This window comes from Ammospiza caudacuta, chromosome 25 (genome assembly GCF_027887145.1).
Source record: "Ammospiza caudacuta isolate bAmmCau1 chromosome 25, bAmmCau1.pri, whole genome shotgun sequence".
NCBI classification, from domain to species: Eukaryota; Metazoa; Chordata; class Aves; order Passeriformes; family Passerellidae; genus Ammospiza; species Ammospiza caudacuta.
Genome location: NC_080617.1, coordinates 2,052,155 through 2,078,718, shown reverse-complemented (window position 1 = coordinate 2,078,718; position 26,564 = coordinate 2,052,155). Strand labels below are relative to the sequence as shown.

The 26,564-nt window shown below is 48.7% G+C and overlaps 1 protein-coding gene across 4 annotated transcripts in view; it reads left to right on the top strand.

Annotated features, from left to right (window-relative positions):
* The window catches only part of PUM1 (pumilio RNA binding family member 1), a 101,445-nt gene that overhangs the window by 31,476 nt on the left and 43,405 nt on the right, over positions 1 to 26,564 (top strand). For 2 of the 4 annotated variants that reach the window (XM_058819862.1, XM_058819860.1), the window contains exons 4-9: positions 235 to 343; positions 4,366 to 4,544; positions 6,997 to 7,163; positions 12,310 to 12,580; positions 21,184 to 21,277; positions 22,396 to 22,497. In XM_058819862.1, coding sequence (XP_058675845.1) covers positions 235 to 343; positions 4,366 to 4,544; positions 6,997 to 7,163; positions 12,310 to 12,580; positions 21,184 to 21,277; positions 22,396 to 22,497 — 922 coding nt within the window. Of the gene's footprint in view, positions 1 to 234; positions 344 to 4,365; positions 4,545 to 6,996; positions 7,164 to 12,309; positions 12,581 to 21,183; positions 21,278 to 22,392; positions 22,498 to 26,564 lie in introns of all 4 variants that reach the window. The other 2 variants (XM_058819861.1, XM_058819859.1) reach the window with 2 other exon arrangements.

Below are 26,564 nucleotides of genomic sequence, written 5' to 3'. Positions count from 1 at the left end.
GAGCTGGGAGGAACATCAGGAATGGGGAGATGCAATTGTTCCTTTAGCTTTGGGAATGTCAATATTTCAATATTTGATTATCTCAGTTGTGTTTAATGGTTGATACCTGATAGAAAGGAGATGCTTATGGGGTTTATGTTTGCATTTATACTTACTTTAATCATGCTTTGCTTTGTTTTGTTCTTTTTTTTTTTGTTTGTTTTTTTGTTTTGTGTTGTTTTTTTTTAATTGCAGCAGCTGTTGCCGGGTAAAAAGTTTTGGGAATCTGATGATTCCAGCAAAGATGGACCAAAAGGGATATTTCTGGGAGATCAGTGGAGAGACAGTGCTTGGGGAACATCAGGTAGCTCAATTATTTCCTTCATTTAGTTGGGGTTGAATACAGAAATGTGCAATTTATTTACTCAAATCCATGGCCTGGTGACACAGCTTTAAATTAAAAACCCAGCTGGCTTATGTAATAAAAACAAATAGAAAACCTCACTCTACTTTGTGATAAAATTAGGATATCCATGGATATCAGAACATTGTCTAATGTGAAAATGTATAAATTCATGTTCATCTGCTTAAAATCTTAAATTACCCTGAGAATTCCAGTTGCTGATGTTTTCTGCCTTGGGATGGATCAGCTGGAAGTTTGAACAAAGGTTTTGGACAAGATGAATTAAAAAAGAAATCCCTTCATTTTTAAAATACTAAACCAACCAACCAAAACCTATCATTCAGTTAAAAAAAATAAAATAATGTTTTGAATTAGTGTTGAGTTAAATCTGCCAAAGATTTTGTTCTTGCATCAGATACTGTCCCTGATTTTGGACTTGATGGGAGAGCAACATTCAGATTAAAAAGAAAAAAAAAGGAGATTTTGAATTAATATTGATTTTATCTGCCAAAGATTTTGTTCTTGGCTCAGAGACTCCCTGATTTTGAACTTTGGGGGAGAATATTCAGGGAAAAAAAAAAAACAAAAAAAAACCAAAACAACAACCTGCAAGTGCTGGGTTTGAAATACTGACCTTTGATTTGTTCTGTCCATGGTTTCTGTGTCATGAATCTGCTCCTGGAACTCAGCTGGGGTTTGGTGCAGCTCCCAAAACCTGCAGCTCCCAGGAAATGGCAATTACACCTTCCAGGAAATTGCAATTACAGCTCCCAGGAAATGGCATTTACAGCTCCCAGAAAATGGCATTTACAGCTCCCAGGAAATGGCATTTACAGCTCCCAGGAAATGGCATTACCTCACTGTTGTGTGGGGTTTTCCCTGATGAAAATACCCATTTTTACATTGCTGATAAGGCCTTGTTTTATTATTTCCATGGAAAAATGGCCATGAAAAGGAGGCAGAGCTTCTCTCGACGTGCCTGGCTGGGTCACTCTGGGCCCTGGGGGGTTTTGGGTGCTGCTGCCTGTCCCAGCCTGGGGCTGAGGGGGATTAGGGCTGGGCCAGGCTTTGGGACCAGCTGGGCTTGGCATTTTCTCCCCCAGCCCCTTCTCATCCCTCCCGGTGCTGGATCCCACTCATCTCACAGCTCTGAGTGTCTGGAAGTTTCCCTTTGGCTCCCCAAAATAAACAAGGGAGCAGCACCTGAGGGCTCTGCTCCCAAAGCCCCCAGTCCATGCAGCCCCCATGGGATGGTGAGGCTGGATCCTCCCTGGCTCCATCCTTCGTGCAGGGTTCACTGCTGGATTTGGGGTTTTGCCTTTCCTTCCACTCCTGGGGCAGCAGTGCTGGGTTAAAACCAACTTTTCCCCTTTTATTTTTTGAAGGTTTTTTCCCCCCACAATTCCCCCAGTCCATGAAACCCCCATGGGATGGTGCAGCTGGATCCTCCCTGGCTCCATCCCTGCCCACAGGCTGCACTGCTGGGTTTGAGGTGTCACTCCTCTGCCTCAGAGTTGGGGATTTAGGACCTTTAAAGGCTTTTCAGAATTTAAAAAAACTAAAAGTTCTAGTCCTGCCCTTCCTTCTCCTCCTGGGACATGGAGTTGGGCAGCAGTGCTGGATTAAAATCAACTTCTCCCTTTCTTTAAAGCTTTTTGCCCCCACAATCCCTCCATGGGATGGTGCAGCTGGATCCACCCTGGCTCCATCCTTCGCGCAGGATTCACTGCTGGATTTGGGGTTTTGCCCTTCCTTCCACTCCTGGAGCAGCAGTCCTGCATTAACACCAACTTTTCCCTTTTTATAGAAGTTTTTTCCCCCCACAATTCCCCCAGTCCATGAAACCCCCATGGGATGGTGCAGCTGGATCCTCCCTGGCTCCATCCCTGCCCACAGACTGCACTGCTGGGTTTGGGGTTTCACTCCTCTGCCTCAGAGTTGAGGATTTAGGACCTTTAAAGGCTTTTCTGAACCTTTAAAAGCTAAAAGTTCTAGTCCTGCCCTTCCTTCCACTCCTGAAACATGGAGTTGGGCAGCAGTGCTGGATTAAAATCAATTTTCCCCCCTTTTTTTTTTTTTGAAGCTTTTCCCCCTACAATCCCTGCAGTCTATGCAACCCCCATGGGATGGTGAGGCTGGATCCCCCCTGGCTCCATCCTTCGTGCAGGGTTCACTGCTGGATTTGGGGTTTTGCCTTTCCTTCCACTCCTGGGGCAGCAGTGCTGGGTTAAAACCAACTTTTCCCATTTTTTGGAAGCTTTTCACCCCCACAATCCCCTCAGTCCATCCAGGTGATCTGGATCTCCCTTGGCTCATCCCTTTTCCATCCCTGCCCACAGGATGCACTGCAGGCCTCCCACGTGGATTTGGGGTTTTGCTCTTCCCCAAAGTTGTGGATTTAGACCCTTCAAAGCCAGCCCAGCTCAAAGCTGCAGTCCTGCCCTTCCTTCCCCTCCTGGGACACAGAGTTGGGCAGCAGTGCTGGGTTAAAACTGGCTTTTCCCCTTTTTTGGAAGCTTTATCCCCAAAAAATGTCCCCAGCCCAAGTCCCTCTGAGGCCACACTGATGGGGAAAGGAAAGGAATTCAGCCAGGAGCAGTGAGAGGATGGAATTCCCTTCACCTGCTTCAGGAGGAAGCTGCAGTGTCAATGTCCTTGGGTATTGGTGGTCCTTCCACATCCCACCAGCCCCTGGCAATTCCCAGCCCTGCTGCTTTTCACTCCCTGCCTGCTGCCAGGAGCAGAGAACCCCCTTTTTCCCCCCTTTCCCCCCCTTTATTCCCCCTTTTTCCCCTTCTCCCTTTTTCCCCCTTTCCCCCACCCTTTTCCCCCTTTCCCCTTTTTTTCCTCCTTCCCTCTCCTTTTTTCTCTCTCCTTTTTTCCCTCCCCTTTTATCCCCCCTCTTATCCCTCCCCCTTTCTCCCCCTTTTCCTCCCTTCCCCCCTTTTCCCCCCTTTTCCCCCCTTTTTCCCCTTTTCCTTCTTTTTTTTCCCCCTTAACCCCCTTTTTTCCTTTTTCCCCTTTTCCCCCTCTTTCTCCCCCCTCTTTCCTTCCCCCCTTTCCCCCCCTCTTTCCCCCATCCCCCCCCTTCCCCCCCCTTTTCCCCCTTTTCCCCTCTTTTCCCCCTTTTCCCCCTCTTTCCCTCCCCTTTCCCCCCGCTTTCCCCCCCTTTTCCCCCCTTACCCCCATTTTCCCCACTTTTCTTCCCCCCATTGTTGCCCCCATTTTCCCTCCATTTCCCCCCCCTTCACCCTCTTTTTTCTTCCCCTTTTTTCTCCCTTTTCCCCCCTTCTCTTCCCCTTCTCTTTCCCTTCTCTTCCCCTTCTCTTCCCCTTTTTTCCCTTTTTCCCTCCCCCTTTTTCCCTCCCCCTTTTCCCCCCTTTCCCCTCCCCTTTTGGGGTCTCTCCCCTCCCCAGGCAGGGATTTTTGCAGATCCCAGCAGGGTTTGGAGCCCCTGGTTGGATCTCAAAGCCTCAGAGGGCTGGGCTGGTGCAGGAGGACTGGAGGATGAGGAGGGAGAAATGAACTCCTCAGAAACCTTTCCTTGAGGAAAAAGCAGCCAAAAAAATCTCTGATCCTGACATGAACACAACAATTGGTGCAACAAAGGACGCAGGGCTGGTGGAGCAGCAGGATCATGTTTTAAATGACAAGCCAGAACTTGTTTTCACTGTGCTGATGCAAGAATTATACTAAAACTAAAAACTAAACCTTTGGTTTTTAATTGCAACCTTTAATTAGTCTTACATTTCTGACATTTTATGAGTTTAGATTTTCAACCTAGCTCTCACTTGCAGGTTTACACGTTGTAGTATTTAAAAAATGAGAAAGCCATCCTGGTTTAACAAATGGCCACCAGCAGAATCACAGAGTTGGCACTTCTGAGTGCAAATCAGCCCCTGGGGAGTACATATTGAATGATTTAATTTGCCTCCTTTGAGTAGTTGGATGTGCTTGTGAGAGTTTGCCATGTTTTGTTCCAGATCACTCAGTTTCCCAGCCAATTATGGTGCAGAGAAGACCTGGGCAGGGCTTCCATGTGAACAGTGAAGTGAACTCTGTGCTGTCCCCACGCTCGGAGAGCGGAGGGCTGGGGGTCAGCATGGTGGAGTACGTGCTGAGCTCATCTCCTGGAGACTCCTGCCTCAGGAAAGGAGCATTTGTAAGTGTCTCATTGCCTCATCTCTGTTCTTTCCTCCCTTTGCTGCTTGGCTTGGCTGGGAATCATTTCTAGGGCAGGGGTTTCTCTCTTTGCTCTCAGTTCAGCTCTTCCCTCAAACAGGGCAGGTTTAATCCTTGGCTTGGGGGTGTGGGGTGGGAGATGGGAAGGTGCTGGATTCCCTGGATCCTTGGAAAGCCCCCAGCAGAACCAGCCCATCCCAGCTAATCCTTGGGAAAGGTCCCACAAAGCTGCCCTAAGCCTGTGGCTGCCATGGTCTGTGATGGTGTTCTTGGATGAGGGAATAGAAGAGAATCTGACTCCATGTTTCAGAAGGCTGATTTATTATTTTATGATATATATTACATTAAAACTATACTAAAATAATAAAAGATTTCATCAGAAGGCTGGCTAAGAATAGAATAAGAAAGAATGATAACAACAGACAGTCTGAGCCAGCTGACTGTGATTGGCCATTAATTAGGAACAACCACATGAGACCAATCACAGATGCACCTGTTGCATTCCACAGCAGCAGATAATCAATGTTTACATTTTGTTCCTGAGGCTTCTCAACTTCTCAGGAGAAAAAAATCCTAAAAAAAAGGGATATATTTTTTCAGAAAATATCATGGCTACATTGGTGCTGATCCCAGAAATGGGATTCCAGCTCCAAACCCTTCACATGATGATAATGTCATGGCATAGGGCTCATCCTTGTCCTGGAGGTTTTCCTCATGCTGTTTTTTGGGATAAAACCTCCCTGACAAATAGATTGGTGTCAGGCACCCTTCCCTGAGCTCCTGCTTGTGGCTGGGTGTGTTTCCCAGCTGGGGCAGGTTGTTTCCCAGGGGGAATGGCACCCCCCTTTTGTGGGGTGAGGAAGGGACACAGCCTGCAGTTCATGGAAGTGGGGAGAGCTGACATCAAACCCAGCCTGGAATGGGAAAAGGGCTCCAGAAATGTGGGAGAGCTCCTTTGGCTGCTGCCCTCAGCCCTGCTGGGGCTGCTGGCCCTCAGTGAGGCTGCCCAAGGAGCTGGGGGAGCCCTGGGAGAGCAGGGAGGATTTTTGGGATGTGAGCACTCAGGACAAGGAGAGCAGGGAGGATTTCTGGGATGTGAGCACTCAGGACAAGGAGGATTTTTGGGATGTGAGCATTCAGGACAAGGAGGATTTTTGGGATGTGAGCACTCAGAGCAGGGAGGATTTTTGGGATGTGAGCACTCAGAGCAGGGAGGATTTTTGGGATGTGAGCACTCAGGACAAAGAGGATTTTTGGGATGTGAGCACTCAGGACAAGGAGGATTTTTGGGATGTGAGCACTCAGGACAAGGAGCCAGTTTATCCCAGCTGGGGGCCAGGGAGGGGTGTCACCACAATCAGAGTGACACTGGTGACACAGCTGTCACTGCTGAGCACCCCCTTGTTTGGGGTTGGATTTAGAGGTGGCTTTTCCAAGGAATATTAAGGAAACACAATTTTATTTTCTTTCAGAAGCAACACCAAAAGATTTTTGCTTTCAGAACAATTTTTTTTCTCTGAATATAAGGGGAAAATCCCTCCCTCCAATCAGAGAGAGTGGGAAAAGGGTTCAGTGGGTAGAGGCACAAATGCTGTGTGCCCAGCACTTCTCCCTGCAGTCAAGTGGAAGGCAGGCTTTGCATGTCTGTCCCTGTGACAGCACCAAAGCTGCCTCTGATAAATATGTTTATATGCCCCTTGCTGGTTTTTATCGTAAATTATGTTGTTTTTCCTCTCCCTTTTGTTGTTCAAAACACTGCCCCAGGCATCACCACCCTTTATTCTCCTCCCAAGTGCAATAAAATGCAGACACGCTGCAGATGTAACAGCACTCATGGAATGCTCAACAGAACAGAAATCCTTTTTTTCCCTCTTTTTTTTTCCCCTTTTCTCCCAGAGAAATGTGCTTCAGGATTACAGGGGCTAATGATTGAGGCAGTGATTTATTTGAGTGTTTCTAAATGAGCTGTGCTTTGGAATTCACTGTTGATGCCTCCAAAACTGAGGTGATTTTCAAACACTTGTCCAGTCAAGAGCTGTGTCTGACACTGAGCCAGGCACTTCAGAGAGGCTCTGATTCACTTTGTGCCCCTGCAGCATTTGCTGGTGTTGATTTTGAAGTGCTTAAGTCCCATCTAGAAAGAGAATTCCTTAAACTTATTTTGGGATGGGATTTTTAGAGCCTATAAAAGCAAACCTTGAGTTACTAAATGAAGAAACCTGAAGAGATGAAACACCTCTTGGAAGAGTGAGAGCTAATTCCCTTATTTCTTTGATTATTATTGAATATTTTGCATTTTTAGTGATATTTTTGGTAGGAATGAATGTTTACTTCTTTTCTGGTGACATGTGTCTTTGATTTGTTACCATTTGGGGTAACAGGAGAATTGATCTGAAAACTCACCTCATTAAAACAATGTCTCTTTTGCCCAGGGGCCAAGGGATGCAGAGAGTGATGAGAATGACAAAGGGGATAAGAAAAGCAAGGGCACGTTTGATGGAGATAAATTGGGAGATCTGAAGGAGGAGGGGGATGTGATGGATAAATCCAATGGTTTGCCTGTCCAGAACGGCATCGACGCCGACGTCAAAGACTTCAGGTACGTGCTCAGTAATTAATCAATTAATAATAATCACTGCTGGGGTCTAAGTTCATTAATCAATTAATAATAATCACTGTTGAGGTCTAAGCATATTAATCAATTAATAAGAATCACTGCTGGGGTCTAAGCTCAGCCCTTCCAGGTTCTCACTCCCTGCAGTGCCATGAGGGGAGAATCAGAAGGGGAAAAGTGAAAATTGGAACATTTGAATGGGGAAAGGAAAAACTGGGCCTGGGAGTGAAGCTAAGGGAGGAATTGATGGAGCACAGCCCAGGGGAGGTGTCAGGGATCCATTCCCAGGGAAGCTGGGCTCTGTGGGGTCACTGGAGCATCTCCCTGGCCAAGAAAGGCTGAGGGAGCTGGGGCTGCTCAGCCTCAAGGGGAACCCCAGCTGAGAGGAGCCCTCAGCCCTGGTGTCCCTGTCTGTCTGTCCCTGTCTGTCTGTCCCTGTGTGTCTGTCCCTGTGTGCAGAGGTCAGAGCCACTCCAGGCCCAGCCATGGCCCCAGAGCCACGGGCAGGGCCTGAGCCCAGGAACTGCCCTGGGCAGTGCCAGCCCTGAGCAGAGCCCAGAGAGGGGCTGGAGTCTCCTCCCTGGGACATTCCAGAGGCACAGGGACACTGTGCTGTGCCCTGAGCTCTGGGATGGCCCTGCTGGAGCAGGGAGTGCCACCAGTGACCCTGGGGTCCCTCCAGCCTGACCAACTCTGGCATTCTGTGACAGGGACTGGTGAGGACCGAACACATCCCTGCAAACTCCCTCACTTTCCCTGTTCCCTCAGCTCTGGGTGCTGGGTGGGCTGGGATATCACAGAATCCCAGTGTGGGTTGGGTTGGAAGGGATCTTAAATCCCATCCAGGGACACCTGCCACTGTGCCAGGTGCTGCCAGCCCCAATGCCCAGCCTGGCCTTGGGCACTGCCAGGGCTCCAGGGGCAGCCACAGCTGCTCTGGCAATTCCAGCCCAGCCCCTGCCCACCCTCGCTGTGACAAACTTCTTTTATCTGATCCAGATGATTTGATAAATGAATGATAAAATCTCTTTTATAAAAGGATCAGTTGGGATCAGCTGTCCCAGCTGTGTCACCCTCCCTGTGTCCCCAGCCCCTCCCTGGTGGGGTGAGGAGCAGAGCAGCTCCTGGCTCTGGGCATCCCTGTGGTGGTGTTTGAGGGTCCCCAGGATGAGGGAAGAGATGAGAATCTTGACTCCATGTTTCAGAAGATTGATTTATTATTTTATTATATCTGTTATATTAAAAGAAAATGAGATACTAAAACTATACTAAAGAAAGAGAAAGGAGACATCAGAAAGCTGGAAAGGAACGATAATAAAACCTTGTGACTGACCAGAGAGTCCAGCACAGCTGGACTGGGATTGGGCATCAAGTAAAAACAATCCACATGAAGCAATCAAAGATGCACCTGTTGTAAACCATCCCCAGACCACATCCCACACATAATTATTTTTTGCATTTCTTTTCCGAGGCTTCTCAGGAGAAAAATCCTAACAAAAGGATTGTTATAAAACATGTCAGTGACATCCCTGTGCAGTCAGCCCAGTGCCAAACCTGCCCATGCACTCTGTGGCTTTGGGAAGGTTTTTCCATCCTGTAGTGTCCCCAGGATGTTCTGAATGTCCTCAGGGGGAGAGGGTGGGAGCACCTGAGAGCTCAGGGCTGGTGTGTCCTGATCCCTTAGCCATGAGTCCTGATCCTGAGCCCTGGGATCCCGGTGATTTTCACACCCATTTTTAATTCCTCTGTGTGGGATTCCCATGGGAAGTGTTGGCTCTGCTCCTGTCCTGTCCCCACCACAGCTGGGCTCTGGGTTTGTTCCTTGCTGCTCTGGGCTGAAAACCTCGTGAAATTGTGGCCCTTGATGCCATTGGTGTTCCTTGCTCATTTCTGCATCTCCTGTGGTTCCTCATGGCCTGTAGGAAAACTGGAGAAGCCAAAGAAATGGTAAAATAAAATGTAAAAGCCAAACAGATGCTGGGAAATGCCCATTCCTGGCTCTTCCATGGATATGAAGCATTCCCACGAAGTCCAGTCCCTATTTTGGATGGTCAGGAGCCAATGGCAGCTGCCTTAGGGTGGTGTTGAGTGAGATTTGGTGCCAGAGCTCCACAGTTAAAAATCACCAAATACTCCATTAAATATAAGTATTTGGGGAGATTATGGCTTGCTGTCTCTGACTCTCAATTGAGCAGAAAACAGAAATTTTTTACATTTTTACTATAACAGGTGTTTGAGGCTGGGACTAGGGTTTGTGGGTTATTTTTTGTTTGTTTTAAAAATCCATCACTTTCTTTGCAGAATTAACTCAGGGAGCTATTTCAGCCCATGTTTTTTACTTTCCCCCCTTTATTGCACCACCTGCAGGCCCTTCTGGTGGCTCTGATGCTGGGCTGGAACATTCCAGCTTTTGTTTTTTTTTAAATTCGTCAACTTCTGTGTAGAATTAACTTAGGGAACTATTTCAGGCCTCTCTTTATTTTTTTTTCTTGTCTTCTACAACACTTCTCCAACTTCCAGGGGATTCTGCTGGGGCTGGGGTGTATTGCTGCTGCAATGCTGGGCTGGAGCAGTCCTGGTTTTATTTTTGTTTATTTTTTTAGATACATCAATTTCTCTGTAGAATTCACTCCGGGAACTATTTCAGATAATATTTTTTATTTTTTCCCCTCTTTACTCCAACACCTCCAAGCAGTTCTGGTGTGTTTAGGGCTGTGATGTTGGGATGGAGTATTCCTGGTTTTATTTTTTAAAATACACCAATTTCTCAGTAGAATTAACTACTTCAGACCATCTCTATTTATTTTTTCCACTTTATTCTACAACACCTCCAAAGAGTTCTGGTGGGTCTGGAGGTGTCATGGAGCATTCTTGGTTTTAATTTTTATTTTTTTAAATACAGCAATTCTCCACAGAATTTATTTGGAGAACTATTTCGGACCATGTCTTTATTTTTCCCTCCTGTACTCCCCCACCTCTGGGCAGTTCTGGAGGTGTGATGGAGCATGCCTGCTTTAAATTTTTATTTTTTTAAATTCATCAATTTTTCATAGAATTTATTTGGAGAACTGTTTCAGGCCATTTTATTTTCTCTCCTGTACTCCAGCACCTCTGGACAGTTCTGGAGGTGTGATGGAGCATTCCTGGTTTTAGTTTTTATTTTTTTTTTAATACCTCAGTTTCTCCATAGAATTAATTTGGAGAACTGTTCCAGACCATTTCTTTATTTCTCCATATAATTAATTTGGAGAACTATTTCAGGCCAATTTTTTATATTCCATCCTGTACTCCACCACCTCTGGCCAGTTCTGGTGGGTCCATGGATGTGATGGTGCATTTGTGCTTTTAGTTTTTATTTTATTTAAATACAGCAGTTTCTCCATAGAATCAATTTGGAGAACTATTTCAGACCATGTCTTTATTTTTCCCTTCTGTACTCCCCCACCTCTGGGCAGTTCTGGTGGGTCCGTGGATGTGATGGAGCATACCTGGTTTTAATTTTTTTTTTTTAAATACATCAATTCTTCATAGAATTGATTTGGTGAACTATTTCAGATCATGTCTTTTTTTCCCTCCTGTACCTCAGCAGCCCTGGGCAGTTCTGGTGGATCTGTGGGTGTGATGGAGCATACCTTGTTTTAACTTTTATTTTTTTAATACATCAGTTCTTCATAAAATTAATTTGGAGAACTATTTCAGACCATGTCTTTTTTTTTCCCCCTTCTGTACTCCATCACCTTTTGGCAGTTCTGGAAGGTTTGGGGATGTGATGGAGCATTTCTGCTTTTGGTTTTTATTTTTTTTAAATACATAAATTCTTTGTAAAATAAATTTGGAGAACTATTTCAGACCATTTCTTTATTTTCCCTCCTATAGTCCACCACCTCTGGGCAGTTCTGGAGGTGTGATGGAGCATACCTGGTTTGAGTTTGTATTTTATTTAAATACATCAGTTTCTCCAGAGGATTAACTTGGAGAACTATTTCAGGCCAATTTTTTATATTCCATCCTGTACTCCACCACCTCTGGGCAGTTCTGGTGGGTCCATGGACGTGATGGCGCATTCCTGCTTTTAGTTTTTATTTTATTTTAAATACATCAATTTCTCCACAGAATTAATTTGCTGAACTGTTTCAAACCATGACTTTATTTTCCCTCTTGTACTCCAGCACCTGCTGCAGGGTGGGATGCTGGGCTGGAGCTCTCCTGCCCTGTTTCCCTGCAGGAGAATTCCCCCAAGAGGGGTTGGAGCTCTCCTGCCCTCTCCCTGACCCGTTTTTCCCCCCAGGAAGGGCTGGAGCTCTCCTGCCTTGTTTCCCTGCACAGGAGCATTCCCCAGGAAGGGCTGGAGCTCTCCTGTGCTTTTCCTGACCTGTTTTCCCCCCTGGAAAGGCTGGAGCATCCTGCCCTGTTTCCCTGCAGGAGCATTCCCCCAACAAGGGCTGGAGCTCTCCTGCCCTGTTTCCCTGCACAGGAGCATTCCCCAGGAAGGGCTGGAGCTCTCCTATGCTTTTCCTGACCTGTTTTTCCCCCTGGAAGGGCTGGAGCTCTCCTGCCTTGTTTCCCTGCACAGGAGCATTCCCCAGGAAGGGCTGGAGCTCTCCTGCCCTGTTTCCCTGCACAGGAGCATTCCCCAGGAAGGGCTGGAGCTCTCCTGCCTTGTTTCCCTGCACAGGAGCATTCCCCAGGAAGGGCTGGAGCTCTCCTGTGCTTTTCCTGACCTGTTTTCCCCCCTGGAAGGGCTGGAGCATCCTGCCCTGTTTCCCTGCAGGAGCATTCCCCCAACAAGGGTTGGAGCTCTCCTGCCCTGTCCCTGATCTGTTTTGCCCCCAGGAAGGGCTGCAGCTCTCCTGCTCTGTTTCCCTGACCTGTTTTCCCCCCTAAGAGGGGCTGGAGCTCTCCTGCTCTCTTTCCCTGACCTCTTTTGCCCCCAGGAAGGGCTGCAGCTCTCCTGCCCTTTCCCTGACCCGTTTTCCCCCCTAAGAGGGGCTGCAGCTCTCCTGCCCTATCCCTGACCAGTTTTTCCCCCCAGGAAGGGCTGCAGCTCTCCTGCCCTGTTCCTGACCCGTTTTCCCCCCAAAGAGGGGCTGCAGCTCTCCTGCCCTGTTCCTGACCCGTTTTCCCCCCACAGCCGCACACCCGGGAACTGCCAGAACTCAGCGAGCGAGGTGGATCTGCTGGGCCCCAACCAGAACGGCTCCGAGGGCCTGGCCCAGCTGGCCAGCACCAACGGGGCCAAGCCTGTGGAGGATTTCTCCAACATGGAATCCCAGAGCGTGCCCCTGGATGCCATGGAGCACGTGGGCATGGAGCCGCTGCAGTTCGACTACTCCGGCACGCAGGTCCCCGTGGACTCGGCCGCCGCCACCGTGGGGCTCTTTGACTACAACTCCCAGCAGCAGGTACAGAGCTGAGTCTTGAGACTGATCCCTGGTCCTGATCCTGAGCCCTGAGCCTGATCCTGAGCCCTGATTCTGATCATTGGTCCCTCAGCCCTCCCTGATCCCAATCCCGTAGCCTTGAGCCCTGAGCCTGATCTTTGATCCTGATCCTGAGCCCTGATCCTGATCCTAAGCTCTGATCCCTGATCCTGATCCCGATCTTTGATCCTGATCCTGAGCCCTGATCCTGATCCTAAGCTCTGATCCCTGATCCTGATCCCAATCCCCAAATCCTGAGCCCTGATTGTGATCCCTGATCCCTGAGCCCTGATCCCTGATTCCTTTGCCCTGAGCCTTGATCCTGATCTCTGATCCCTGATCCTGAGTCCTGATGATCCCTGAGCCCTGATCCTGGGCCATGATCCCTGAGCCCTGATCCTGGGCCATGATCCCTGAGCCCTGATGATCCCTCAGCCCTGATCCTGATCTCTCATCCCTGAGCCCTGATCCCTCATCCAGCCCTGTGGCTCCAAAGGGGTTGGTGTGGGGTGGGATGAACTCAGGATCCTGTCCTGGGAGAAGGGATGGAGGAAGGTTGGACATGTTGTCATTGTCTTTGTGCTGTGTGTGTCCTCCCTGGGAGCTGAGCAGATCAGCCTCCCATGGCAGCTGGAATAACCAGAATTACCCCAGCAGTTCCCACAGCTGTGCCCTCTCTGGTGATCCTGGCTGTCTCAAGGCATTGAAAAAAAGCTTTAAAGTAGCAAAAAGCACTAAAAAACCCCCAAACACCCACCCAGGAGCCCAGGCAGGGACTGAGAGCCAACACCTGTTCAGCCCAGCTGTGAGCCCTGCACTGGGCTTTGCTGAGCCCCACACTGGGTTTTGTTAAGCTCCACATTGGGCCCTCCTGGTGACCACATTGGGCCCCACACTGGGCTTGCCTGAGCCCAGCTTTGAGCCCAGCTGAGCCCCACACTGAGTTTTGTTAAACCCCAAATTGGGCCCTCCTGGTCTCTACATTGGGCCCTGCTGAGCCCCATGTTGGGCTTGGCTGAGCCCAGGTGTGAGCCCTGCTGAGCCCTACCTTAGGCCCTGCTGAGCCCCACACTGTGCTTTACTGAGCCCCACCTTAGGCCCTGCTGAGTCCCAGCTTGGGCCCTGCTGAGCCCCACACTGTGCTTTACTGAGCCCCATCTTGGGCCCTGCTGAGCCCCACACTGTGCTTTGCTGACCCCCACACTGTGCTTTACTGAGCCCCACACTCAGCTTTACTGGGCCCCACACTCAGCTTTACTGGGCCCCACACTCAGCTTTACTGAGCCCCACACTCAGCTTTACTGACCCCCACACTCAGCTTTACTGACCCCCACACTGTGCTTTACTGACCCCCACACTCAGCTTTACTGACCCCCACAATGAGCTTTACTGAGCCCCACAATGAGCTTTACTGACCCCCACACTCAGCTTTACTGAGCCCCACACTCAGCTTTACTGAGCCCCACACTGTGCTTTACTGACCCCCACACTCAGCTTTACTGAGCCCCACACTCAGCTTTACTGACCCCCACAATGAGCTTTACTGGGCCCCACACTCAGCTTTACTGACCCCCACACTCAGCTTTACTGACCCCCACACTCAGCTTTACTGAGCCCCACACTGTGCTTTACTGACCCCCACACTCAGCTTTACTGACCCCCACACTCAGCTTTACTGAGCCCCACAATGAGCTTTACTGACCCCCACAATGAGCTTTACTGGGCCCCACACTCAGCTTTACTGAGCCCCACACTCAGCTTTACTGAGCCCCACACTCAGCTTTACTGACCCCCACAATGAGCTTTACTGGGCCCCACACTCAGCTTTACTGAGCCCCACACTCAGCTTTACTGAGCCCCACACTCAGCTTTACTGACCCCCACAATGAGCTTTACTGGGCCCCACACTCAGCTTTACTGGGCCCCACACTCAGCTTTACTGAGCCCCACACTCAGCTTTGCTCAGCCAGAGGCAATTACAAGTTCAAACTTTCTTCTCCCTGAGCCTGGTTTAAGCCCTAAGGGCAGAGTCCACTACTACAAACCTTTATCTGAGCCTGGCTTGGGTTTGTTTGACCTTTCTCCCACACAAGCCCAGACTCCCTTGGCTCCTGCTGAATGCTGGGCCTGGCTCCAGCAATCGACTCCTGCTCTGCTCCTGTTCCTGCTCGTTTGGGTAATGATTGGAAACAAACTTTATTGCTCTCCCTTTGCAAGTCTGATATCCCTCAGAGTGGAAGGGAATCCTTTGTTGGAGCTGATTGCCGGGATATATAACTCTCCCTGGCTTCCCTGCAATATCTGATTTTTTTAGCAGAAGAGCCTCTGGCACTGTGGAGTGAGGGAAAGCATTGCCAAGTTTGTGCTGAGTTATCACAGCCTTAAAAGCAGTGTAAATATCTGGGTGGGAGCTCAATTGGCTGCTCTGTTCTACAGCATCTTTGGGAGGTTAATGATGGAAAATTTAATGATTAAACTAAATAGCTGCTGTAGAGTTCAAAAAGGAGAAAAAAGCAAATAGTTCCAAGCCTTTGTCTTGCTCTGGTGCACGGCCTGGGATGCTCCAGAATTATCTCTAAACCAGGAAAGTTGGGTGTTTTTTAAAACATGAGGGCTCCACAAGTGAGCTGCTTCTGGAGAAGCATTAGAGATGGGACTGGAAAAGCGCAAGTGGGAAGCCTGGAGTTTGCATTTTGTCAGGGTTTTCTATTTAAGTGAAGGCTCATTTACAAGTTTGAGGAATGTTTATTTGTTTCCTTCAGCCTTAAAAAAATAGGATTTTAAATTTGGCACGTCTGGCACCTCACTGGTGGAAATAAACCCTCCCAAAGGGAGGCAGACAGGACAGGGTCCCTGTTTCAGGGTAGATGCAGTGAGGATTTCAGGGTGGGTTTGCATTTTTTATTTCATACCAAGCGTATGGGCGCTGTCCATGTGGACCTGATGTCATCTCTGTGTCACCAACTGGGAATTACAGAATCACTGAGCCTGGAAAACCCTCCCAGAGCATCAAATCTCAGCTGTGCCCCATCCCCACCCTGTCCCCAGCCCAGAGCTCTGAGTCCCACCTCCAGGAATTGCTGGGGCACCTGCAGGGATGGGCACTGCAAAGCTCCCTGGGCAGCCCCTGGCAAGGCCTGAGCCCCCTTTCCATGCAGAAATTTCCCCCCAATATGCAAAAATGGGATTTTAAGGGCGTTCAGGGCTCCTTTTCTGTTGTTGGTGTGAGGGGTTTGGAGCTGTGGGGAACAGGAAATGTTCCCTGCCAGAAGGGGCTGGGGCAGGGACACCTCTGCTGCTGGGCTTGCATTGGATGGATATTCCCTTGTGGGAAAAGCCTTTGGGATTCTGGTGTTCAGGATGCAGAGATGAGGTGGGAAAAGAGCTCCAAGGACATCGAGTCCCAGCTGATGCCACCTTGTCCCCAGCCCAGAGCTCTGAGTGCCACCTCCAGGAATTGCTGGGGCACCTGCAGGGATGGGCACTGCAAAGCTCCCTGGGCAGCCCCTGGCAAGGCCTGAGCCCCCTTGGCATGGGGAAATTCCTGCTGTGCCCACCCTGAGCTGCCCTGGCCCAGCCTGAGGCCGTTCCCTCTGCTCCTGTCCCTGTTCCCTGGGGCACAGCCCGACCCCCCCGGCTGTGCCCTCCTGGCAGGAGCTGTGCAGAGCCACAAGGGCCCCCTGAGCCTCCTTTGCTCCAGGCTGAGCCCCTGCCCAGCTCCCTCAGCCCCTCCTGGGGCTCCAGACCCTTCTGAGCTTGCTGTGAAGCGCAAATCCCCTCAGGTCTCTCCCTGATTTTGAGGGAGCAGTGAGGACACAGCTGCTGCCCCTCAGTCCCACCCAGGCCCTGCTGGGCTGTCAGACAAATCTGTTATTTTCAGTTTTCAGCCTTGCTGCAGCTTCCACCTGCAGTGAAAGCAAACAGGAGCCTTCAGTCAGCCTGAGGTGCTGTAGTGAAGGTCAGGAATCACTCCCAGCCAGATGTGCCCGCCCAGGGCAGGTTTGTGTAAATCCAGGGGTCTTGTACCCATTCCCTTAATTCCCAGGGGTCCTTGCTGCCCACTGCCACTCTCAGCCTGCATGAAAGGAATCTGACTTGTGCCATTCTCCTGGCAGCAGGAAATCTGTCCTGAGCAAGGCATCTCATCCCTGAAAGTGCCTTTTGGGGCTGTGGGGAAGTGTCCCATCCTTGGAAGGGATTACAGGTGAGCACAGCAGCAGGCAGTGTGAGGAAGAGGAAGGTTTTACCCACATCTGGTCTGATTAGGGATGTCAGATGTTGATATTGCTGAGGGAAATCTGATCTTCCAGAATTCCCCTAACTCTGGGGTTCTGCTCCCTTGGAATTGCCTCAGGGAGCTCCTCCACGTGCTGGAAATCATTCTTCATTTGTCTGACATGGAGCAGCCTCACTGAAATGTTGGATGATCTCCCTGAATTTCTCCAGATCCGTGTCAGGCCTTTGTAGCTTTTCATTCCCAATGCATTTCCCAGCAGCCTGAAACACCCCAGGTGCTCTTTCCTGATTCCTTTGTCCATTCAGGTTAATATTCCAGTGCAGAGGTTCCTGTCCTTTATCTGCTCCCCAGTGCCACCTTTGAGCACTGATCTCTGGGGTTGGAGTGTGGGGCTGTGCCCTCAGCAAATGGACACAGCCCAGCAAGGCTTCAGCAGCTCTCCCTGAATAAATGGAACTGATGATTCCCAGAGCTCCCCTGGTTTATCTGCCTCAGGAGGGGCTGCACTTGGGATGGTTTTTCTTGGCTCTGCTTCCTTGGACAGGCTGCAGGGTGAAATCTGCAGCTGAGATTGTTCTGAGGGAGCTGAGCAAGGCTGTGAATTCAAGGGGAGAGGGAGAGGTCACAGAATCCTGGAATGGTTTGGGTGGGAAGGGACTCAAAACTCATCCAATTCCAACCCCTGCCATGGCAGGAACACCTCCCACTGTGCCAGGTGCTCCAGCCTGGCCTTGGGCACTGCCAGGGCTCCAGGGGCAGCCACAGCTGCTCTGGCAATTCCCTCCCCACCCTGCCAGGGAGCAATTCCTTCCTAAGATCCCATCTAAATCCCTCCTCTCTTAGTTTAAGGCCATTTCCCCTTGTCCTGTACTGTAAAATGTTCCTCTCCAGCTTTCTTGCAGACCTTTTATGTCTGGAAGTCAGATTTTGCAGGGACTGGATGAGCCCCCAGAGCAGGCAGACAACAAAAAGAGCCAAGAGCAGCAGGTGAAATATTGATGGTGAAGTACTGAGGCTCTGAGTGAGTGTGGATTCTGTTCTCCCAGTTTTGCTGATTCCCAGGGGGTTCATTGAGTTGTATTTGGGAGGTGTGCAAGTCCTCACATGTGTAAAGTGAGCAGAAGTGTTTTTAGGAAGGAAAAATGCTTTTTGTGCCCTCAAGACAAGGAAATAATGCAGCCATTTCCTCTCTACTTCATGTTGATGGAATCCACATCAGCAGGATGGAAAAGCATGTGAGAACTCCAAGGTTTGGTGAAATTTTGCAGCTGAAGAAAGCTAAAAAGCTGAAATTGCTGAGCTGATACAGCACATCCCAACCCTGAGGATGCTGCAGAGGAATCCACACTTCAGGAGGAAGCAGTTTAGGGTTATAGGATTTTTATAGGATTTTTTTTTTCATATTTGCTGAGAGTATAGGATGTTGCTGGTCAGTCCCACAGAGCCACTGTCCCTCATTCCATGTTCTGCTCCTGTTGTCCATCACCTCCTTGGTGTTTTGCACTGAGGGATGTTCACAGAATTCCCAGAATTCCCAGAATCACTGGGATGGAGGAGACCTTCAAGGTCATCGAGTCCAACCCAGCCCCAACAGCTCAACTCAACCCTGGCCCCCAGTGCCACATCCAGGCTTTGTTAAACACCCCCAGGGATGGTGACTCCACCACCTCTCTGGGCTGAAGCTCAGGGTTCCAAAGTCTCTCCTCTCTCCTCACAGGTCCTCAAGATCAGATTAAAATGTGTGGGTGCACAGGGGTGTCAGCACAAAACCTGTGGGTGCATCACAAATCACAGAAATCCGGAATGGTTTGGGTTGGAAGGGCCCCCTCACTTCCTGTGAGGCTACCTGGGCATGGCCACAGCCACTGGCCTGGAAAAAACCTGGAAATTTCCCTTTCCATCCGCTATTGGAGCTGTTTGAACTGAAACTTCCCCTTCACAGAAGTCCCAGAATCTCTGGGTTGGAAGAGACCTTCAAGCTCATCAAGTCCAACCCAGCCCCAACCCCTCAACTCAACCCTGGCACCCAGTGCCACATCCAGGCTTTGTTAAACACCCCAGGGATGGGGACTCCACCACCTCCCCAGGCAGAACATTCCAGAACTTTATCACCTTTCTGTAAAATCCTGTTCCTGATATCCAACCTGTATTTCCCTTGGGGCAGCTCGAGGCTGTGTGCTCTGGTTCTGTCAGTGCCTGCAGACAGAGCCCAGCCCCAGCTGAGCACAGGCACCTTTCAGGAGCTGTGACAGTGATGGGGGCACCCCTGAGTCTCCTTTTCTCCAGGCTGAGCACCCCCAGCTTGCTCAGGGGTTCCTCACAGGGTTTGTGTTCCAAGATGTCACTGGAGCTTTGCCCAATCTCCTGGTGACCAGAGCAGAGCTGCCACCCAGCTTTGTGTGACCACAAAAAACACCTTAAAACAACAAAAAGGGCAGGAAAAGCAGGTGTGCTGTGCACCCTGCCTGCTCAGGGTGTTTTATGGCCCAGGAGGCAATAAAGGAACTGTAAATCAGATATTTTCCTCCACAAGGAAAGTTCTGATAGCCCCTGAGGGATGAGCAAACAAAGCTGTTGTGAGGGGCAGGGTTTGGCACACAGCAGGTTAATTCTGACTGCCCTAACTGCTGCATTTCCACCTCATAAACCCAATGCTCATCCCTCAGATGTGTTTTCTCCACCTGAATTTGTAAAAAGACAAAAATAAAGGTGGATTTTCTCACACAGCTTTGCTCACTCTGCTCTCAGGAGAAGCAATGCCAATTTTTGCCTCTAAATAATAGTAATAATAATAATAATAAATAATAAGTAATAGAGTTTTCTTGATGTTTCTGGGCTTCTTCTTGATGGTTGTGGGTTTCTGCCAAAATTTTGGGCAGAGTTATTGCTGTGTCTGCCAGCAGTTCACTTGTCTGAAAGGAGGGCAGGATAATAGGTGTGAAAATCGGAGGCATTTGGGCATTCAAGTCTGTTCTGAGGGAGGGGAGGGAGAAAATATTTCTCACAGTGCTTTGTGAAGTCATTCCCACGTAGAAATGATCCCTGGAAGTGAGGGGGGGTGGACATGCTGGATAATTTCAGAGGAGATATTCAGCTGATGTGTCCTAAATGTTTTAATTAGAGCTGAACATGGTGAATACAGGGATTTCCTTTAGAGAGAGGCAAAAGAAGCTGGGAAGGAAACTTTTACTAAGACCCTGAAGAAAGAAAAATAAACGCCAAACCCTCAGCAAAAATACTTCAAGGGAATCCTATTATTTTTATTTAGTGAGGAATAAATTCTCAATAACCTTGAGCAGTGAGCAGGTAAGGGAAGTGTTTGGTCTGGGATTTGTGATCCTGGGGCTGTGTCCCCTCTCTGGCTCTGAGGGCATTTTGGGTTTCCCAAACTTGGCTCTGCATCCCTTGGCCATCCCATTTCCATCCCATTTCCCATTTCAGCCAAACTGGGAGGGCACACTGGTGGCACTCCCAACACCTGGCAGTGCTCCTGGGGACCCCCAGGCTGCAGCTGGGGCTGAGCAGGGCTGGGATAAATCCTTTGGGATTGAGGGGACAGCAGAGGGAAAAGCTGGGCCGGGGCTGGCTGTGCTGCAGCAGTGTGGGGTTTTGTCAGGTGGAGTATTTTCAGGTGGGGTTTTTTCAGCTGGGTTACCACAGGCATTGATTCCAGAGGAGTTCAGGCCCTTGGAGATGTGGAGTGGAGAATCTGTGGGGTTAAAGGAAATGTGGTGGGAAGGGATTGCTGGAAAAGGAAGGAGTTGCTGCTTTTTGTGTGCGAGTTCAGCACTGTTGGTGTGTTTGTGCCCCATTTCAGCAGTGTTGGTGTGTTTGTGTGTGAGTTCAGCACTGTTGGTGTGCTTGTGCCTGATTTAAGGACACTGTTTGTGCTCCTTGCCTGATTAAGGGCTCTTTGTACCCAGTTTCAGGGCTGTTTGTGCCCACTTTCAGGGCAGTTTGTGCCCGGTTTCAGGGCAGTTTGTGTCTGGTTTCAGGGCAGTTTGTGCCCACTTTCAGGGCTGTTTGTACCCACTTTCAGGGCAGTCTGTGCCCACTTTCAGGGCTGTTTGTACCCACTTTCAGGGCAGTTTGTGCCCGGTTTAAGGGCTGTTTGTACCCACTTTCAGGGCAGTTTGTGCCCGGTTTAAGGGCAGTTTGTACCCACTTTCAGGGCAGTTTGTGCCCGGTTTCAGAGCTGTTTGTACCCACTTTCAGGGCAGTTTGTGCCCAGTTTAAGGGCAGTTTGTACCCACTTTCAGGGCAGTTTGTGCCCACATTAAGGGCTGTTTGTGCCTGGTTTCAGGGCAGTTTGTGCCCACATTAAGGGCTGTTTGTGCTCTCCCCACAGCTGTTCCAGAGGCCCAATGCACTGGCAGTGCAGCAGCTGACAGCAGCCCAGCAGCAGCAGTACGCCCTGGCTGCTGCCCACCAGCCACACATAGGTGAGTCTGCCTCTCCCCAGCCCTTCTGATCCATGGGGAAACTTCAGGGAAAAGGATTGGGAGGGTTCAAAGTGTATTTTACAGCTGATAATCAATGCATGAACAGAAGTGCATTTTTACAGATTTGCTTCTTGCACACTTAGCCTTTTAAAGGATTTCCCTGTGTGGCAGAACTGACACTCTCACTCTCCTGAGGGTGCTGTCAGTCAGGAGAGGCTTTGGAAGCTTCTGAGTGAAACATAAATCAGGGTGACAGCACAGAGAAGTGAGGGGAAATGCATTATTTAATATCAGCTAAATGTGCTGCCAGGGGTCTTAGGAGTTAAAAATGTAATTTATGCAAAGACATTATTGATATTAATAAAAATTATTCATAGAATATACACATATATATGTGTGTGTGTGTTTAAAAAATGTATTTTTATTAACTGGGAATAAAGCACTCGATCATGTGTAGAAACCCAGGAAAACAATGCATTAATTTTTTTTGCACAATAAGCAATTTGTGGTAGTTTTTCCTGCCCAAAACCCCAATATAAATGTGTTGGGGCTCTGTGCTGTGCCCTTGTGTGCTCAGTGCAGTTCAGGGATTGAAATTATTCAGCTTTTTAACTTCCTCCCCTTCACCTTCACCTCCCCTGCACACCCCTCTCCCACCCACCTGGGCTTTCTCTAATGATTTTAAACTGTTTTTCTCTAAACTGTTTTTCCTCTCTGAGCCTTTTCCAGACTGACCAGCTGGAATGCTGGGATGCTGTGGGAGCTCAGGATGGGGTGGTTTGGGTCTTGATTTACTCACTGTAGGAAATACAGAGTAGTACCAAGCTCCAGTCTCCTGAACAGGGTCTGTCTGCCCTGCAGAAGCACTTGAGCTGTTGGATAGAAAGGATTTTACTTCCTAAGGAGCATTGAATCCTTAGAATTGGGTTTTTTAATGCCAGATCTCTCCTCTGCCCATCAACACTCACAGGTTGTCACTCCCTATAGAAAACCACCCACAAAAAGCTTCAAACCACGGAACCAGCCTGAGTTTGGTGTTGTCCAGGCAGCACAGGGGGGTTGTGCTGGGGCTGCAGTCCTGCTGAGTTTGTTTTCACTGACAGGAATGTTTTCAGCAGGTCTAGCTCCTGCTGCCTTCGTTCCCAACCCCTACATCATCAGCGCGGCGCCTCCGGGGACGGATCCGTACGCGGCCGGGCTGGCGGCGGCTGCCACGTTAGGTGAGAGCTCCCAGCTCCCTCTGCATCCCCAACCCTCCCTGCTCTGCCTCTGCAGGGCAAACAGCAGCATCCTGGGCTGGGAGAACTGCTATGGTGGTGTGGCTGTGAGTAAAACCATAATTTGTCCTTAAAACCAGAGATGAAATGGGATAATTTTTGTTTAAGGCTTGCAGAGTAAATGGGAAGGGAGCAGACACGGATATTGCTCTGTTTTTGGGGTGTTTTGGTGACAGGGAAAACCTCTGGAACTAACCCAGCAGGGAAAACCTCTGAAAACAGATTTCTTAAAGGCTGGAAAGATGCAGGATGTGTTTCCTGGCAGGAAAGTTGTGTCTCCTGTTCAGCTTGTGGTGCACCATGCAAACGGGCTCTTCCCTGAAATTCTGCTGGGAATTTCCAGTTCCCAGGAGGTGAACACATCTATTTCTGCTGGGGCTCCCAGAGCAAATGGGAATGGAACAGACACAAATATTGCTCTGTTTTGGGGTGTTTTGATGGCTAGCAGAGCAAGTAAAACCTCTGAAAACAGATTTTTGAAAGGCTGGAAAGATGCAGGATGTGTTCAGCTTGTGGTGCATCCTGCAAAGGAGCTCTTCCCTAAAATTCTGCTTGGAATTTCCACTTCCCAGGAGGTGAACGCATCCATTTCTGCTGGGGCTCCCAGAGCAAATGGGAAAGGAGCAGACACAAATATGGCTCCATTTTTGGGGTGTTTTGATGGCTGACAGTAGCAAGTAAAACCTCTGAAAACAAATTTCTGAAAGGCTGGAAAGGTGCAGGATGTGTTCAGCTTGTGGTGCATCCTGCAAACGAGCTCTTCCCTGAAGTTCTGCTGGGAATTTCCACTTTCTAGGAGGTGAACACATCCAGATCTGCTGGGGCTCCCAAAGCAAATGGGAATGGAACAGACACAAATATTGCTCCTGTTTTGGGGTGTTTTAGTGACTGACAGTAGCAGGGAAAACCTCTGAAAACAAATTTCTGAAAGGCTGGAAAGATGCAGGATGTGTTTCCTGCCAGGAAAGTTGTGTCTCTTTTCTGTTCAGCTTCTGATGCACCATGCAAACGAGCTCTTCCCTGAAATTCTGTTGGGAATTTCCACTTTCTAGGAGGTGAACACATCCAGATCTGCTGGGGCTTCCAGAGCAAATGGGAAAGGAACAGACACAAATATTGCTCCGTTTTTGGGGTGTATTGGTGACTGACAGTAGCAGGGAAAACCTGAAAACAAACTTTGAAAGGCTGGAAAGATGCAGGATGTGTTCAGCTTGTGGTGCACCCTGCAAACGAGCTCTTCCCTGAAATTCTGTTGGGAATTTCCACTTCCCAGCAGGTGAACACATCCAGATCTGCTGGGGCTCACACTGGCACTGTGCCCTTTCCCAGATGGCAGCAAAGATGGAGCCTCTGCTCTTTCTGCAGGATCCTCCTCCAGCCATTCATGTATCAGTTCCCAAATCCCTCCCAGCTGTCACAGCCAGAGCTGCTGCTTCTGGAGGTGCCAGCTCTGTGTCACAGCGTGTCAGGCACTGTGGGGGACACAGTGAGCATGGAACTGCTGCTGGGGGGCCAAAAATTCTTGCCCAGGCCCTGGGAACAAAGCAGGAATGTGCTTGTAGGGGAGAGGATTTTCAAAGGAAGAACATGATTTTAGGAAGAGCATGATTTTTAGAGGAAGAACATGATTTTAGGAAGAACATGATTTTTAGAGGAAGAACATGATTTTAGGAGAGGATTTTTAAAGGAAGAACATGATTTTAGGAGAGGATTTTTAAAGGAAGAACATTTTAGGAGAGGATTTTTAGAGGAAGAACATGATTTTAGAGAAAGAACGTGATTTTTAGAGGAAGAACATGATTTTAGGAGAGGATTTTTAGAGGAAGAACATGATTTTAGGAGAGGATTTTTAAAGGAAGAACATGGTTTTAGGAGAGGATTTTTAAAGGAGGAACATGATTTTAGGAGAGGATTTTCAAAGGAGGAACATTTTAGGAGAGGATTTTTAGAGGAAGAACATGATTTTTAGATGAAGAGCATGATTTTAGGAGAGGATTTTCAGAGGAGGATCATTTTAGGAGAGGGTTTTCAAAGGAGGAACTTAATTTTAGGAGAGGATTTTTAGAGGAAGAACATGCTTCTTGGAGGGGAATTTTAAACAAAGAACGTGATTTTAGGAGAGGATTTTCAAAGGAGGAACATTTTAGGAGAGGATTTTTAGAGGAATTTTTGAGGGGATTTTTAAAGGAAGAGCATGATTTTAAGAGGATTTTTAGAGGAAGAACATGATTTTAGGAGAGGATTTTTAGAGGAAGAACATGATTTTAGGAGAGGATTTTCAAAGGAGGAACATGATTTTAGGAGAGGATTTTTAAAGGAAGAACATGATTTTAGGAGAGGATTTTTAGAGGAAGAACATGATTTTAGGAGAGGATTTTTAAAGGAACAACATGCTTCTGGGAGGGGATTTTTAAAGGAAGAATGTGCTTTTAGAGGAGGATTTTTCTAACCATGCCTGCCTTCCCTTGGGCAGGGCAGAGGGAATGTTGTGTGCTGCAATGAGCACTGCTCTGGTTGGGCTGGGCTGTTTGTGGGGGCTCTCACTGCTGCCACTCTCCACTTACAGCTTGTAAACTCACTTCAGTCCTCTGGTTTTGGGTGGCTTGTCCCAGATCAAACCCAGATCTGTGCTGTGTGTGAATGTGACACTCTGTGGTTTGGGACACAACTTGGTCCAGCTCTTCCCAAACCCCTGCTGAGCTTTTCAGCTTTGAGGCCATCGTGGGGTCAGCTCTGAAATGGGAATTCAGCAACTGCTGCCCACTTGGATGGAGGTTTTAGTGCATCATGCAGATGTGTGTGAAGAGTTTGGGTTATGATCTGGGCTTTGGCCTGGGCTGCTGGGAGTTCCATGCTGGATTGTGCAATGCCATGGGGACATTGGGTGGAGGCAGCACCCGCCTTGGCAGAGGGTGACACTGTTCTGTGGGACAGAGCCAAGGGGCAGGGACACAAGGACATGACCCTGATAACCCTCTGGGGTGGTGAGTGGAACAGGCAGTGAATGAATGGGCTGAGCTGCTGCTGCCCAGTGCAGTCAGGAGGAGCTCCAGGGCTCCGCTCCAGGCAGAGGAGGAGATTTGTGAATGATTCCTGTACAGAGGGGCTCCTGCTTGGCCTTTCTGCATCACCCCAGGGCCTCCAGAGCTCCTTGCTGGGCAGCAGCAGAGTGCAGAGAGCAGCAGGTCAGCAGCTTGATTTCATAGAAACACCACATGGAGCTGGGCCACGTTTCCAGGAAATACCAAGTGTTGGCCACAAGGGTTTTTGCTGTTCTCAGCTCTACTGAAGCTGAGCTGCCTGAGCTTTTATAGCCTTCAACCAGGAGAAAACCCCATCTATGCTGTGTTTAACTCAGGTTTTAGACATTTGAACTGGAAATAATCCAAGGAATAGCTAAAGCAATAGGTATTAATAACCTCAGGAATACCTAAAGCATCCCAAACTTGGCATCAGGGCCTCTACTTGGAGTAATTGTAAATTTATGACTCTTGAAAGAAACAAAACAATGTGTGATGTGCTGGGTGTATTTATGGTGTTACACCACTGAGAAAAGGAGTTATTTTAACCCTCTCATCACCCTACAAATGACACGATAAACTCCATACTGATGATTTCAGAAAAGCATCTTTCCTGTCTAGGCCTGAGCAGGTTTGAGAACAGTTTTCCTGTCATGACTGAGAGCAGCACTGGAGGAACAGGAGGCAATTTAAATGTTTATACAAAGCCAAAAAGCCTCCTTGATGTGCCCGGGAGTGTTAAATTGGGAGAACTTGGAGGAGCTTCTGAGATGGAAGAAATGAGTTTGGAGTTTATTGCTCCCAGTTCCTCTCAGAGCAGAGAGGAGACTTTGGTGTGTGTTTTATGGCAGAGATAATCTGTCAAATAAAGTTCTGCCATTATGGCAGGTTTGTCATGATTGTGAGACTGGCAGCTCCAGGATAATGCTCTTCTCTTCCCAACAATAGCAACATTTTAAAGAGCAAATTTGAATGCAGAGAGAAGAACTT